General features: G+C 29.8%; 1 protein-coding gene across 1 annotated transcript; it reads right to left on the bottom strand.

The window, feature by feature from the left end:
* Positions 1-4186: 4186 nt before the first annotated feature.
* LOC124920473 (CBL-interacting serine/threonine-protein kinase 5-like) lies at positions 4187-5885 on the bottom strand. Its single transcript, XM_047460969.1, has 2 exons — positions 5396-5885; positions 4187-5319 (listed from the first exon to the last, which is right to left on the bottom strand). Exons 1-2 carry the CDS (start codon positions 5773-5775, stop codon positions 4347-4349), a joined length of 1353 nt encoding a protein of 450 aa, XP_047316925.1. The 5' UTR covers positions 5776-5885; the 3' UTR covers positions 4187-4346.
* Positions 5886-17266: the final 11381 nt, after the last annotated feature.

Here is a 17266-nt window from a genome sequence, read left to right as displayed (position 1 = left end):
ATTACTATTTCTTCTTCTTTTGTATCTTTATACTGATAATTGATGATTGCAGGGATGTGGTATTACCAAATTACCCTTCATCATCTTTGGGAAGATGAACATTTATTTCTATTTATTTCAATAATTAATATTAAAAAAATTCTATCATTTTTAATATACATTAATTATTTTAAAAATATATATATATTTTCTAGAATGATAATTAATTGTTAAATTGAGGTTAGAACTTAAATGTTTCTGTTTGAATGGTTGGAGTATCCTATAAAATTTAATTATCAAAAATTTAATTATTTAAAATTTACTTACAAATAATTAATATATTTGATATAATATATTTTTTTTAATTAATTTTTATATTTTTAAAACAAAATAACAATTTTTTATTTTATTTTTTAATTATTTATACACATTACAAATTTTTTAACACATTCAAACAAACTGTATTAGACAATTTTTTGAACATGAATATTTTGAAAAAAAATATATATTAAATTTAAAAATAAATACGTTCAAATTGTTAACGTAAACAAAGTTATATAGTTATAAACTTATATGAAAATCAATACCAATATTATATTTTCAAATTTTCTCAAATTACACAATTTTTTAGTTATTCAAACAAATTTTCACAAATTAAAATGTGTAAATCTTAAAAAAAAACACTTCATTTAATTACTTACAAATAATTAATATATTTGATATAATATATTTTTTTTAATTAATTTTTTATATTTTTAAAACAAAATAACAATTTTTTATTTTATTTTTTAATTATTTATACACATTACAAATTTTTTAACACATTCAAACAAACTGTATTAGACAATTTTGAACACGAATATTTTGAAAAAAAATATATATTAAATTTAAAAATAAATACGTTCAAATTGGTAATGTAAACAAAGTTATATAGTTATAAACTTATATGAAAATCAATACCAATATTATATTTTCAAATTTTCTCAAATTACACAATTTTTTAGTTATTCAAACAAATTTTCACAAATTAAAATGTGTAAATCTTAAAAAAAAATACTTCATTTAAAAAAATACGTCTAAAATATTTTTAAATATTAATTTATTACGTGATAAATTAATTAAAAAATAAAAACAATAGGTTAAAATAAAAAAAAAACGTTTTATCAATTTTAAAATAAGTCTCAAATTATTAAAAGTAATAATTTGAGTCTCATATATCACAATTCAAAATTTGAATCTCATTTATTGAAAACCACTAAAATTCAAATCTCGAATAACAATGGACATTTATAAAATAGTTAAATATCAACATTTAGAATTTCATCGATTATCATTTTAACATGTTACAAAATACTTTGTATTTATAATTTTTACATTATCCTAATAGTTAAAATAGAAATAAAACATTAAGATGGATCAAATATGAAGAATAATAATAAAGTCTAAAAAAACTATATTGAAATAATAGTTTTATTGTGGATGGTAGTGTTAATTAAAAAACAGTTAAAAGAAATATATTATTTGGATCATTGTGCCACTTTGTTTCAAAACATTATATATAAAAAATAAATATAGGAAAAGGTAAAAGAATAAATAAAACCTCAAGAAAAGGCTCAAGGATAAGACAATATCCAAATGATTGAATCAGAGCCGGTGTTTTAAACCAATTATTGCTTCATGGACCTATTTGTGCTTTGGATGAAACGAACATAACTTGCTTCTGTGGAGCCGCACACACTATATTATTCGGTCTTTGTCCAACGAATATTCAGAATCTGAACAAAATCTATATACATGAATGAATCATGATAATTATAAATTTTAAAATTAAATAAAAAATTGTTTTTTTTTTCTACACAAATAAAGACATCCTCATAGCTCACTACAAAAAAAAAGACTAAAATTTTATGTTTCAATCCCAATTGAAGTGAAATGAAATAAAAATTATTTAGAGGTAAAATATATGAACCTTTATTAAATTATAATGCATATTTGATATGAAATGTTATTTTTCAATTACAAGAACATTGGGCCATAAACACTAATATTCTTTGAAACAATTGCCAACACAATCCTTGTTCTATAATGAGAATGGGGTGGATCAGAATGAGAATTTATTTACCATTTTCGTTTTAAATTTATTTTTACTATCATTTATGTTTGGTTCCGTTTTGAGGAATTTTCGTGGGCACCGTTATATCATATTTTTTTTAACAAAATAAAAAATAAAATAAAATTATATAAACGGATATTTTAATATTATATATATTGTAATATATTAAATATTTATATTATTATAAAAAAAATTAAAATTCTTATAAAATATGAAAAATCAATAAATATATCGGTGATATTATATATTTAATTGTGTTTATTGTGTTTATAGTGTTTAGGGTGAGATGGAGTCGGAACAGAGGACATAAATATCATCCTCACCCATCTCCGATCAACTACCGATCTGATCGGAGTAATTCAGGTCGAAAACCGCAGGACAATTTATCATTGTCATCACTAAGTCTCTCTAATGGGCATCCAAAATAAAAAATAAAAACACTAATTATATTTGATCTCTATGTTAATATATATAACTAACTAAATTAGATTATTTTGTTAAAAATAACAAATTTATTATATTATTTTAATAAAATATAACTAATCACAATTATATTTAATCAAATAAGAGAATGTGGTGATAGATTATAGTAGATAACTATAAGTATTTATTTTTTCAGAAAAACAAAATGATAATCTAGAATTAGCTAGAAGTATCAATCGAGTCCCAATGTAGAGCATACTACAAAATACTACAAAATGAGAATTATTGAAGCAAGGCCATATGAAAGCATGGGAACCACGCAATAGATGTATAGGAAAGAAATTTACATTATTGAATGAAATATTTCTATATAATATTTTTAAATATCAATGTCTCTTTCTCTTATAACATCAAACAAACAACACATACACGTATTTAATGTTGTCATGGTCAAGTGCAAGAAAACCATTAATTTAAGGGCACACAGATTTATCATTTTCTGTGGTAAGTTAAAGATGGGTGGTCTTCTTCAGATTTGTCTGTTTTGTGATGTGAGTGTGGGTGTACCTTATTTTTATCAATTATGCACATTCATTACTTTCACTATAAAAATGGGTATGAATGAAGACGTTGATTGTTGTAAATTATATATATATATATATATATATATATATATATATATATATTAACAATTTATTGAATTAAGGTAATTTTTTAATAAAATAAACCAATAATGTGTGATGTGATGTTCCACAAATGGTAATTAATGGATCATATTCCTTGTAATAGAAATCCTATCAAATCATCTTTCTAATGGATAAACCTAATTATGATAAAAATTCTATCAAATTATCTTATAATCCATGGTTTGGTCCTATCTATACATAGTGCATAAATTCACTCACTAATGATATAATTTTTAAATTTATTTTTTCATATATTATGGTTGAGAATTTAAAGTAGGAAATAATAATATTGAGTTATTATGTTATTTTTTTTTGTAAAAAAATAATACATATAATAATTTAATATGTTATTTATTTTTTTAAATTCTCAACCATAATATATTATTTCCATTTAAAATCTCAATCAATTGAACTAACACTAATCCATTTATATATTCCATTGCACACAAATGAATTATTTGTTTGGTACAAATGAACTAGACTAGTTTGGTTTAGAGGATTTAAATAACTCATACAAAAAAAAATATTATATAACTTTCATTTTATCTTTCACATCACTAAACTTATTTATTAAAATATTAAATTATCTTTATTTTAAATTATTATTTATTATTTTATCATTTTATATTATTATTATTTTTATTATTTAAAGACTTTTAAATTTTTTTCTCTCTATAATGATAAATTAATTTTAAATAAATAAATAAATAATAATTTTAGTATTTTGATAGATAAAAAAAGTGATTAAATGAATGAAAATGGTTGTTTAATTTTAAGTAAAAAATTCTTAAAAAAACTCAAAAACCCAAAATTCAAACAAGATCTAAACATTTGAATAATATTCTTAGTTAAAATATTTTATTCCATCTTAAATAAATCCTTACATTTGAATTGACTAAAATCATTGGAACTTAATAAAATTGTTATAAACTTTGTGACTATATTTTCAAATTAAACTAGTCTTGTTACTTAGGCTAACATAAATCTTAACATATAATTAATGCAACATAACTAAACACTCAAAACTTTATACACCCAATCTAGTACATTCAAAATTTTTACAACCAAACCAAATATATACATCTCTAGATTCTTTCTATTTTTAAAAAAACATGAAACTCATCGGCCGATCGCAAATCACAACGTTAGAATATATCGTTTGATGGTTGGCCGACATTGTTTTCGCCTTGCCATGTCCAAACAATGTCTTTCAGCGCCGGCCTTAAGTCTTCCTCGCAGAATTTTCGATACTCAAGTGTGTCTCCACTTGACTTCGAGAACTCCACCACCGCCACCTCCGGTGCTACCTCGAACACTTCCACCATCACACTCAATTTCCCCTTTCTCCCCTCTGTCGCCCCCTGCATCTTCAGTTTATAATCCTTTCTCCAAAGCATCGAGAAATTCAGCTTCTTAGCTGCGTTTTCCAGCTTCTCCATGATTGTTGTAGCAGATAATTTCGAAGTGAACATAGATCCTGGCTTCTTCTTCTCTGATTCAAACAGATTCGATAGGTCGAATCCTGATGACATCGACGAGATAAACTCGAATGCATTGTAGAATGGAGGCGATGATTTTGACCTAACCATCTCGATCGGTATCATTTCCTGCTCGGATTCGTCAATTGAGATTGCAATTGGACGGATGTATCCTTTCAAAAACCACGGATTCGACATGATTGCTGATATTGAGATTCTCTTATTCGGATCAGCAACAAGTAATTTGGAGATTAACTTCTTTTGTTGAGACGAAAACCATGGCGGATAATCAAATTCAGCTTTGAATACCTTTTGATACATCTTCATCATATTTTCATGTTGAAATGGAAGATAACCAGCAAGTAAAACATACAATATTACACCACAAGACCAGATATCAGCTTTGGCTCCACAATAACCTTTCTTCCGAAGAATTTCCGGGGCGACGTAAGCCGGAGTTCCACACTGAGTATGAAGGAGACCGTCGTTCCAGAGTTGCTCCGGTAACGCAGATAAACCGAAGTCCGATACCTTCAGATTCTCATCGTCATCGAGTAAGAGGTTTTCAGGTTTCAAATCACGGTGTGATACGCCTCGACTATGGCAGAAATCCACAGCGGAGATCAGCTGCTGAAAATACCTACCGGAGAAGAACACAAAATCAATTCTGATTTCAAAAATTCACAGAAGAGAGATCTAGATCTAGATCTGTGTACCTTCGAGCGGAATCTTCAGGGAGTTTTCCTTTGGCGACTTTTGCAAAAAGTTCTCCGCCGCGAACGTATTCCATGACGAAGAAGATCTTCTTCTTAGTAGCCATGACTTCTTTGAGTTCAACGATGTTAGGATGACGGACGAGTTTCATGACGGAGATCTCGCGCTGGATCTGTTCGATTAGACCGGATTGTCGCTTGATAAGATCCTTTAGGATGACTTTAATGGCGACGCTTTCGCCGGTGAGGATGTTCTTGCCGTAGTATACTTTTGCGAAGGTGCCTTGTCCTAAGAGTCTTCCCATTTCATACTTACCAAAGAGTGATGGATTTCCATTGATAGGCGGTTCGAATTGGTCCGATAAGTTAAGGCAGACGTCCATTTGAGTAGAGAATTGATTCAATTGCAATTGCAGGAGATTCAGGCGGCGGGCGGTTGATTGGAGAATGTTTAGGGTTTATCTTTCTAAATATCAATATCATGATGAAATAAAGGGTGTAGAGTTGTTCAATTGTGATTGGAGAACGTGGTTTTAGGCTGCCGACTTCGAATTTGGGTCATTTTCCCGAGAATATACTCAAATTTTGAATCTTATCATACATGTTTGAAATAAAATTTTAATGTTCTTTTTTTTTTACTTTTTAAGGCTATAAATAGTCATATTTATTGTTAACCAAAAGAGAAAACTGTTAAAGTTAAAGGTAAAAGATGCAAAACTGGAGGATTTGAAGAAAAAAAACTATCTTTTTCATGCTATTGATAGAACGGGTCTTCAGACTATTCTATATACTAGATTAGCCAAAAGTATTTGGGATTTCATGAAGAAGCATCAAGAAATTGATTGTGCAAGATCTCAAAAGAGATTTTGAGGTGTTACAGATGAAGGCAAGAAAGTCTGTGAATGCATACTTTTCGTGTATATTAATCATTGTCAACAAGATGAGGCATCATAAGGGCAAGGTAAGTGATGAGGATGTTATTGAAAAGATACTAAGATTGATGACCCAAAATTTTGCTTATGTAGTCTTTTTAATTGAAGAGTCAAAAGACTTAACATTATTTCAATTGATGAACTGCAAATCAACTTATTTGTTAATGAGCAGTGAATGACTGCACATGTTGTTGATGAGGAGCCGGCCTTAAAGGTTACATATGGAGAGTCTTCAAGGAGACAGAGACATTGTAGTTTTCGAGATAGAGGCAAGGGAAGAGGCAGTGGGATACATAACTATGACAAGTCAACTATTGAATATTTTGAACAAACAAATCACAAGAGAGGGCACACTATGTGGAAATAGAAGAAGAAATGTTGTTGGTGTATTATATAGATGAAGGAAAAACAAATCAAGATAAAATATGGTGGTACCTTGATTCAGGCTGCAACAACCACATGAGTGGCAAGAAAGAGTTGTTTTCAACTCTTAATGAAGGTTTTAAAGAAACAACAAAACTAGACAACAATTCAAGAGTGAAAGTGATGGGAAAATGAACTGTTGTGATGATGGTGAATGGAATTACTTAGGCCATCACTAGTGTGTTCTATGTTCCAGATTTAACAAATAATCTACTAAGCATTGGGCAGTTAGCTAATAAGGGTTTGGAAATTGTCATTAAACAAGGGAAGTGTACACTTTACCATGTTATAAGGGGACTAGTTGCAAAAATTATAATGTCTTCAAATCGAATGTTCAAACTCTTTGCAAATATAAAGAAGAAAGATGAGATGTGTTTCTCTGTTGCTGAAGATGTGGTTCAATTGTGGCATCGTCGAAATGGTCCCTTGAATCACAAAGGACTAAGAGTTTTTCAGCAAAAGGAAATGGTAAATTGACTACCTTCACTTGAAGTAATGTTTAAAGTATGTGAAGTGTGTTTACAAGGAAAACAACACAAACTTCCTTTCCACTGGAGACTACATGGAGAGTTACTCAAGTTCTTCAACTGTTGCATGCTAACATATATGTGGACCAGGGGCGGAGCCAGGATGAAAAATTACCTGGGGCTGACTTCAACTTGTATATCAGATTTAACTTTCTATGTTCCGCTTTTTTTTCAATAAAATTTCCATGATTATTAGAAGATGGAAACTCGTCATGCCCTCTCAATGCACACGTTTGCAAAGTGAGTCACCGAGTGCTTTCAATAGTTGTTGTAAGCCGTATTCTGTTATTTTGTTTTTCATCTGAAGACGGTACATTTAGTACTTTGTCAATATGACAAGGATATTCATTAGATTATCAAGATATTCAACTACCCTATTATGTGGTGAAATATTATATCCTATATGCATAACAAAAGAGCATCTATCCTCCTCATTAACTCGCTTTCAATATTTAAATTCATCTATTGTAAATGTAGGTTTTTGGGGTTGCTTATGTTAAAATAAGAAACATGGGAAACAAGAAGCAGCATCTTTCAAATGAGAGTATTCTAACCAAGTAAATTTCTTAAACTAATGACTTTGGAACCGTCGATTTTGATTTCCAAATTTGGTCGGCGAGTACACATCCTTAATATGTTGATATGACCCCATCTTGATATAAGCTCGTCTAATTTCATCCCTTTGATTAAAATGATATTTTCATATCGAAATACGTAATGTTGGATCAAGTTTAAGAGAACTTACATCAACATCAATTCTAGGAGATTTGTTAAGTTCTTGAGTAGAGATATCAAATTCTTTATTTTAACTTTTTATTAATATTAATTTATATTTTTTTATAAATTTTTAAAATAGTTTAAAATTAAGAAATATAAAACACTATTATTATTGTTTTTATATTTTTAATAAATAATATTATTATATGATTTACAAAATATAATAAGTTTGGTGAGGCCAGGGTTTGATCACCTAACTTCATATTCACCTTTCAATAAGGTAGCCAACTGGGCTAAGACTCACATATGAGACAGATATATAAAAAATTTTCTTTTAGGAATTTAATTTAGGTGGGGCTGGAGCCCACCCTAGCCCATGGGTGGCTCCGCCCCTGATGTGGACCTATCAAGCCTATGTCCAACAATAAAAAGAGGTACATAATCACTTTCAATGATGATTATAGTCGCAAAACATGGATATATTAATTTTGCAAAAATCAGAAAGTTTTAATACTTTTAAATTGTTTAAAAGTCGTGTTGAGAAGGAGAATGGTGTGTTTATCAAAGTTCTTCGTACTGACCGTGGAGGGAGTTCACCCTGTATGAGTAACAACTTTTGCAGCGACAATGACATACAAAACAACTGACAACTTCATATACTTCAAAAAACTGAAGTTGCAAAGAGGTGTTAGATATATTATTTTATTATCTTTATTAACATTTAAAGGTATTTTAGTTTATTAGCACTTAAGGGTATTTCAGTCTATTGTAATCACTAACTATATAAACTCTTTCATTACATTTAGTTTATTTATATACTTGTTAATAAGAAAACATAGCTTCTCTCTTTATCTTATCATGGTATCAGAATCTCCATTTATGGATTCTCTTTGTTGAACCTAAACTTCAAATCTATAACTTCGGATCTGGATTTGGTGTTGAAGTTTGCAATCGTCAATGATATTTTTTTTCTTTCGCTTCATTTTGATTAGTTCTTGCTCTAGTTGATTTTGTTTGGAGATTTGTATTCGTGACGCGTTGTGCTGCATTGTGCTGTGTTGTGTTGCGTCATGTCATATTCATACTTTTGTATTTGTGGTGTCATTATATTTTTGGATTCGTATTTGTTGCTATTGTTTTCACCATGTCTATTCGTAAAGATGATTTGTTAATGTTCAGTTAGACAACAAAAATTATACACATTGGAGTTATGTTTTGAAGAATTTTTTACGAAAAAAATCTATGTAAAATTATGTAACAGAAGTGCAAATCAAACTTACAAGTGCTAATTTCAGTGATTATGAGGCTTTGGTTGATACTTGGGAGTCAAATAACTCGAAAATTATTACGTAGATTAACAATTTTGTTATTCACTCTATTGGCATTTAGTTGGTCAAATATGATACATCTAAGGAAGTTTGAGATTATCTTGTGACACTATATAGGTAGTCGAATTTTGCTAAACAATATCATCTAGAGACAGACATTCGCTCACTTCAGCAGAATGATAAGCGTATACAAGAATTTTATTCTACCATGTCTGATCTCTATGATCAATTAGCCCTCACTGAGTCTGCAGAATTGCGAAAATATGAACCCTACATAGTTCCCCGAGAAGAGCAACGTTTAGTTCAAATTTTAATGGCCTTTCGAATTGGCTTTGAGAGACTATGTTGAACAATTCTACATCGCTCCCCTCTTCCTACTGTTGACTATGTTGTTAATGAATTGCTAGCGGAGGAAATTCGACTTGGGTCTAAAATAGACAATGGATATGGTATGCCTACACATCCATCTATTTTTGTTGCTAGCAATCAAAGTCGGCCTACTTTTAAAGCCTCTGATTGTGCATTTTGCAAGTAGAAGGGCCATTGAAAGGCTCAATATCCGAAGTTGGTGAATAAGAATAAACATCAACTACAACCACCTCAACAACAATATTCGCCACCAAGTGCACAATTAGGGATGACAATGGGTACTCGTATACCCGATACTCGTGGGTACCCGATGGTCGAGTTCGGATATTTTAAACCGGGTTCATGGTCAGGGATGTGGAGTAAAAATGATTGCCCGATCAGGTTTGGGGTCGAGAATGGGTAGTGTGCGAAACTTAAATCCTATACCCGATACCCTAAATATTAATATTAATATATATATTTGTTAAAATTAAAATGATTTTAAATTTCACACAATTACCTTTATTACAAATTTACATTAAATATATTATTTAATTACTCATACCCATACTCCACTCCTCCGCCATCATCATTTTAATTTATCTTTTTAATGACTCTAATCTTCTATTTATTTAATAACAAAATATTTTATCATTTTATTCCCTCTTCATTTTTTATTTTCAAGATCAAAAATTTCTTCATCATTCTTCAACCTTCTCTTTAACTTTTTTTTGGTTAAACTTCATGTATTTTTTCTCTTATTCACTCTTCATTTTTTATTTTCAAAAGGTAAATATTTTTTTATCTTTTTTAATTTTTTTTATCTTTCTTCAACATTTTCTTTAGTTTTTTTTTGGTTGAACTTTATGTATTTTCTCTCTCTATTCACTCTTTTTTTTTTTCAATATCAACATTTTTTTCATTTTTTCAACCTTCTCTCTAATTTTTTTTGGTTGTATGCAATAATAAGTTGTTATTTTTTTAATTTTTATAACATAACTATGCAAGTAAGTAATATTTATATTTGTGTTTTTAATATTTAGTATATTTTAAAAATAATAAATAAAATTCATATTTAATCGGGTAACAGGGTACCAGTCGGGATTAGGTACCCGACAAATCGGAGATGTAGATACAAATATAGATACCCGTTGAGTTCGAGGTTGGGTTGGGTAATAAAATAAAAATCGGGTTCGGGGATGGATATTTCACTACTCTGTAGGAATGACAATGAGGCGGTTCGGTTCGGGGAATGACATTACCATTCCCGCCCCAAATTACCTACCCCGCCCTATCTCCGCCCTGATTCTCAACTTGATTTTTAAATATAAATCATCCCCGCACCGATCGGGGATAGGGTTTCCCCGTGGTGCACCGAAACTGAAAAACAATTTAAATTTAAAATATAAATAATAAAATAAAATAATTCATATATTTAGAATTATAAATTATCAAAATATTAAATACCAAACAAAAAACAACATTCAATAATAATAATTTTAAAGTATTCAATACCAAAACAAATAAACTTTCAATAATAATGGACTATATCTCCATTCTTCATCTTCAATAATTAGAATCACATTCAGTATTAATAAAAAAATATTAATAAATAAAATGAAATATTATTATATATTTAATTATACATATTCAATAAAGAAATTTAACATTCTTCTTCTTATTTTCATCATCTCAACATTTTACTACTTTATAAAATGACCTAATAGGCTAGTACCATGTTCAATTGACACTAATAACATTAGATTCTACATTCATAAAAAAATATTAATAAATAACAAGACAAAACAATTTTCTTGATTAATAACATCATAAAAATTCATAACCTCTTTCTTCATCATCCACTTTAGCATCTTCATCATCAACATCTAATAAAAATAAAGAATAATATATTAAATTTATTAATAGGATAAAGAGCTTAAAAACAAATCAATAAAATATTCAAATTACCTATATTTTCAAACTCGTATAACCAATTGCGAGTACACATTAGAGCTTCAAGTATATTTGGAGTTAATCTACTCATGTGAAAACTTAACACCCTTCAAGAAAACTAAAAGCATATTCAGACGCTTCAACTTACAACAATATTTGCATTTTGCTTTTTTAACTCCATTGATATCTACAATCTCAAAATAATTCCAAACAACACTTTTTCTCCTTTCTGAAAAATTGGAAATATTTATCGTACTTTCGGGAATTGTTTCAGGTGTTGTATTTGAATTATCGAGCTCAATATAATTTGTTGAATTATAAGTATTATTGTTCAATAAATTCTCAATATTTGTTGTCATTGAATACCTATTATCAATATTTAATAATTATCATTAATAAAATTAACACATATATTAAATTATACTAAAGTATAAATGAAGTATTATACCTCTCAAACTATACTAAATAAAATCATTTCACCTTATTTAAAAAACATTAAATTACTAACTTTCTCTTTTATTTTATTTTAAAAATAACCTGTAATACTATTTTTTATTTGAAGAACAATAAAAGTGTAAATAAACTCATATTTCTCAAACTATACTAAATAAAATCATTTCATCTTATTTAAAAAACATTAAATTACTAACTTTTTTAAAAATAAAAATAACATGTAATAACATTTTTTATTTGAAGAACAATAAAAGTGTAAATAAACTAATGAAGTATCATATTTCTCAAACTATACATTTTTTTTAAATGATCCATTTAATAAAAAATCGTTTTAAGCACAACGATAAAAGTTGACATGAAAAAAAGTTATGTACAAATTGATTACATTAGAATAATTAATTGACTCGAAGATCTTCAAGAATGACAATAAGATCTCCACACGAATCCACAAATTTTCCGAATTTAATCTCCGACATCGTCATGATAATGACATTGTGAATAATCCTTAACGGCATACTTTGTTTATTAAAAGTTCTTCTCAAAATATACTAATTAAAAGAAAATAAAATAACTAAATTGACCTAAAATTGAAAATACCATCGTCAAGTCGAGAGAAGATGTAACAAAGATTGCACTAGTAAAAATATCATTTTTAAGAAGAGCAAAAACCTTCGAAAAAAGACAAAATTCCTTCGGTGATAGTGTTCATCGAAGACGATAAATGCTCTCGTAGTGTCTCAGTGATATAATTGTCGGTGAAGAAAAAATTAATCTCACCGAGAGGATTTCCCCCCCCCCCCCCCCCCCTCGCAGATAATTATTTTTTTACAAAGAGAAAAACAATGCTCTCGGTGATATAATAAATCTTTCTTAAAAAAAATCTGAAATCTTCTCCATCTGGTTGTAACTCAATCACCATATCTAAATCTGAATAATCCAACAAAATACAGCAACAAAAGATTCAAACAAATTATAACAACAAATTAAAAGATTCAAACAAATTATAACAACAAATTAAAAGGATGAAGAAGAAGAACAGTTGAATATGGAGATTCAAACAAAATTACAGTAACAAATTAAAATAACTAATAGAATAGAGAAAGAGCAAACAGAATTGTGAAGAAATTGAACATGTATGATTGCATACATCTAATTTGAGATCTGGATATGCTCAATCGTTGTTCTGAAATCTTCTAGATGATCCTTCGTTGCTAGACGAACTAACAGCTGGAGGAAGAGAATGTACTCAATCTTCTTTATACAAATCTGGATTATTTCATTTTTCTTCATTGATCTAATTTGAGATCTGGAATATTTCATCATTTTCTTCCTATAGATCTGGATTATTTCATCATTTTTTTCATGGATCTGATTTGAGATCTGGATTATTTCTTCTTCTTCATACAAATCTGAATCTGGATCGGTGAAGCATCCCATACAAATCTCTATTTACATATCTACAGGTGCAGTTCGTAATAAAAAAAAATCAGATTTATGCCGATAACTTCTTCAAATTTGTGCATATGTTGATACAAATTAGAGATTAGATTAAATTAATTAGAGAAAAGTTAACAAGGAAATAAATACATTTTTTGATCTGCAAATCTCTTCTTAATGAAAATGAAATCTCTTCTTAACGAGAATCATGAAGATGAAAAAGAGAGAATAAGATAGATAAAAGGAATGAAGAGTAAGAAATTTTTGGAGAAATGAAGTGAACAAGAGAGGAAAGAAGAGAGTTCGCGACTGGGAAGGAAGAGGGAACGATGAGATTGGGCGGCTAGAAATGTTGGGGTAAAATTTATTTTTTTACCGAGAGCAACCCTCTGCTCTCGGTTATAATTATAATTTTTACCAAGAGCAACTATTTGCCCTTAGTGACATTAATATCACCAAGTGCATTTTTTCTTTTTCGGCGATAATTCTCGATAATTATGTATTTTTTACTAGTTTTGTGAAAAAAGAAGACAGAGATAGAAGAAATCATGCCTGAAGAGAAAATATGTGATGCCATATTGTTTATATGGATTAGTAAGAAAACAGTAAAATAATATACAAAATAATATTAGCAAAGAGTTCAACTAAACTTCAACTTGAAAACATTCTCAATATTCAAGAGAGAATTATGTATGTAGAAGAAAGAAGATGTAACTAAAATTATAATAAATCTGAGAGAGAGAGAAAATATAATGAGAATTGAAGAGTGAAAAGTAAGATATAATTTAGAAAGAGCGTGTAAAGGTAAGGAAGATAAAGAATTTTTCAGTGAAAAAGAGAAAAGTAATGATTGCATTAAATAATAATTTTATTAAATAATATATTTTGTTTAAATAAATATAATTATATTTTATCGGTTTGGTGCATATAAATACCATCCTCGCTTAGAACCCCGGTCAACAAATTTCGGGTTTTCTCCGATCTGCCCCGATCCCTAGTCAAAGTGGGGAAAAACCATACCAATTGGTTCGATTCAACACGGTTTCAGTAGTGTAGTTTCAAATTGTCATCCCTACTACTTGGCGGATAAGGTACCCGTTGACATCCCTATGCACAATGGACTTATCGTCCATCGAATGTCGGTAATACAACTGTTGCTCCAAAATTGGATCCATATATGTTTGAATAGTTTCAGTAGTTCCTCACCTCACAACCTCACGCCATGTCCGCCTCCTCTCATAAATATTTGTCATCGTCTGATAATTTAGGTACATCGTCTGCCTTATGGATATTAGATTTAGACGCATCTCATCATATGACTTCTAATATTAACTCATTTGTGTCAGCTAATTTTGTTCCATCATTTTCCGTCATGAATGTCGATGGTAATCCAATGCCATTGGCATGAATTGGTTTTGTACATACATATTTTTTGTCTCTCCCACAAGTTTACTATATTCTTAATCTTTCTTTAAATCTTGTATCTGTTAGTCAATTGTGTGATTATGGTCTCACAGTTTTGTTTACTTCTTCTAATTGTTGTATTAAGGACTCGCGGACGCAAAAGGTGATTGGGACAGGCCGTAGCAAATGAGGACTTTATGTTTTGGATGAACTCAAAGTATCAGATGTTGTTGCCTCCAGCATTGACTTGTCATCATTTCGTTTGAATTGTTCATATATGGAATTTTAACTTTGGCATTCCCGTTTGAGTCATGTTTCTGGATCTCGTTTAAAGTTTTTAGTGTCTATTAGAGTTTTGGGTTGCTTAAAAAGTCATGACATTTTTTATTATAGTGGTTGCAAATTGGCAATATTTTAAGCATTACCTTTTTATAAGAGTATTTATTTTTCCACTACTCCATTTGATCTCGTGCATTCTGATGTGTGGGGACTTTCGCATGTTTCCTCTAATGGAGGCTCTCAATATTATGCTTTGTTTATTGATGACTTCACTCGTTATACTTTGGTTTATCTTATGAAACACAAGTCTGTATTTTTCACTATAGTCACTAATTTTCGATCTCTTGTGAGAACTCAACATTCTTCCGTCATTAAATATTTTATGTGTGATTTGGGGGTGAATACACCTCTAATGATTTCTCTTAGTTACTTGTTTCTGATGGTATCATTCACCAAATCTCATGTACCAACACTCAACAAAATGGTGTGGTTGAAAGATAACATCGTCATCTTGTTGAAATAGATCGTTCTTTCATATTATCAGCCAAAGTTCCTAGTGTGTTTTGGGGGGGAAGAAGTTCTTAATAATGCTCATGTGATCAATAAAATCCCAATATCTCATAATTTTGGTTTGTCCCCTTTTGGAAAATTATATGGTCATTCACCTAATTATTCATCGTTGCGTGTGTTTCGGTTGTATTTGTTTTGTCCTTCAACCACATGTTGAGCGTAACAAGTTGTCTACCCAATCTGCCTTATGTTTTTTTGGGGTTATGGAATTGGTCAAAAGGGATATCGTTGTTTTGATCCAGTTAGTCAAAAATTGTATGTGTCGCATCATGTTGTATTTTAGCACATACCATTTTTCTCTATTCCTGTTAGTTCACATCATATGACCCAAATAGATCCAGTTCGTATTGATCCTTTGACACTGATCCCGATTAAGATTTATTTGATACTTTGGTTCACAATACACCCACCTCCCATGTTCCTACTCCTACGACCACATAATTGTCGGATGAGATTGCAGATCCTCATCTTCATCACTCCACTCGCATTCGTAAGTCTACTAAACTTACCGATTTTGAGTACTTCTCTTATTCTACTTCATTTTCTTCCTTTGTCACTTATCTTCATTGTTTTTCTAAGCATTTATCCTATAAAGAGGCCGTTCGTGATCCCCTTTTACTATGGCTAAGGAACTTACTACTTTACATTAGACTCATACATGAGATTTGGTTTTACTACTGTCTGGAAAACATGATATTGGCTCTCGTTGCGTCTATAAGATTAAAACAAAATCAGATGGTTTCATTGAGTGATACAAGGCTCGACTTGTTGTTAAAGGTTATTCTCAAGAGTATGGCATGGATTATGATGAAATATTTGCTCTTATTGCGAAAATGACGATTGTTCGCAATTTGATTGTTATTGCTTCGGTTTTCCAATGGAAAAATATCTCAAATGGATGTGAAGAATGTTTTCTTGAATGGTAACCTTCATGAAGAGGTTTATATGACACCTCTCTCGGGTGTTCCTCATCATCTTGGTGAAGTTTGCAAGCTTCGCAAAGCTCTTTATAATCTCAAACAAGCACCATGTGTCTGGTTTTAAAAAATCTCTATAGTGATCACTTCGCTTGACTTTCTTCCTAGTCACCATGATTCAGCTTTATTTGTCAAGCGTAAAATGACATGACGTATTCTTTTATCATTGTATGTTAATGATATGATTATTACAGGTGATGATCATGATGGTATTGAATCATTGAAGTCTGAGTTAGCACATTCTTTTGCTATGAAGGATTTGGGCATACTACGTTATTTTTTGGGAATTGAGGTAGCCTATTCTCCAAAAGGTTATCTCTTATCTTAATCAAAGTACATTGTTGTTTTGTTTGAGCGTGCTCGACTAATCGACAATCAAACTGTTGATACACCCTTTGAGACCAATGTTAGATATTCTACATCTGATGGCACTCCTTTAGAGGATTCTGGTCTTTATCGTACCATTGTTGGTAGCTTGGTTTATCTTACTATAACTCGCCCAGACATTGTACATGCAGTTCATGTG

This window comes from Impatiens glandulifera, chromosome 1 (genome assembly GCF_907164915.1).
Source record: "Impatiens glandulifera chromosome 1, dImpGla2.1, whole genome shotgun sequence".
Classification (NCBI taxonomy): Eukaryota; Viridiplantae; Streptophyta; class Magnoliopsida; order Ericales; family Balsaminaceae; genus Impatiens; species Impatiens glandulifera.
This window is presented reverse-complemented; position numbering and strand designations above follow the sequence as displayed.

Excerpts from the sequence above, each read along its gene's own strand:
- LOC124920473 (XM_047460969.1), bottom strand. The coding sequence starts at position 5,775 with ATGGACGTCTGCCTTAACTTATCGGACCAATTCGAACCGCCTATCAAT. Across the intron at positions 5,320-5,395 it reads CCTGAAGATTCCGCTCGAAG|GTATTTTCAGCAGCTGATCT; the intron begins GTACACAGATCT and ends CTTCTCCGGTAG.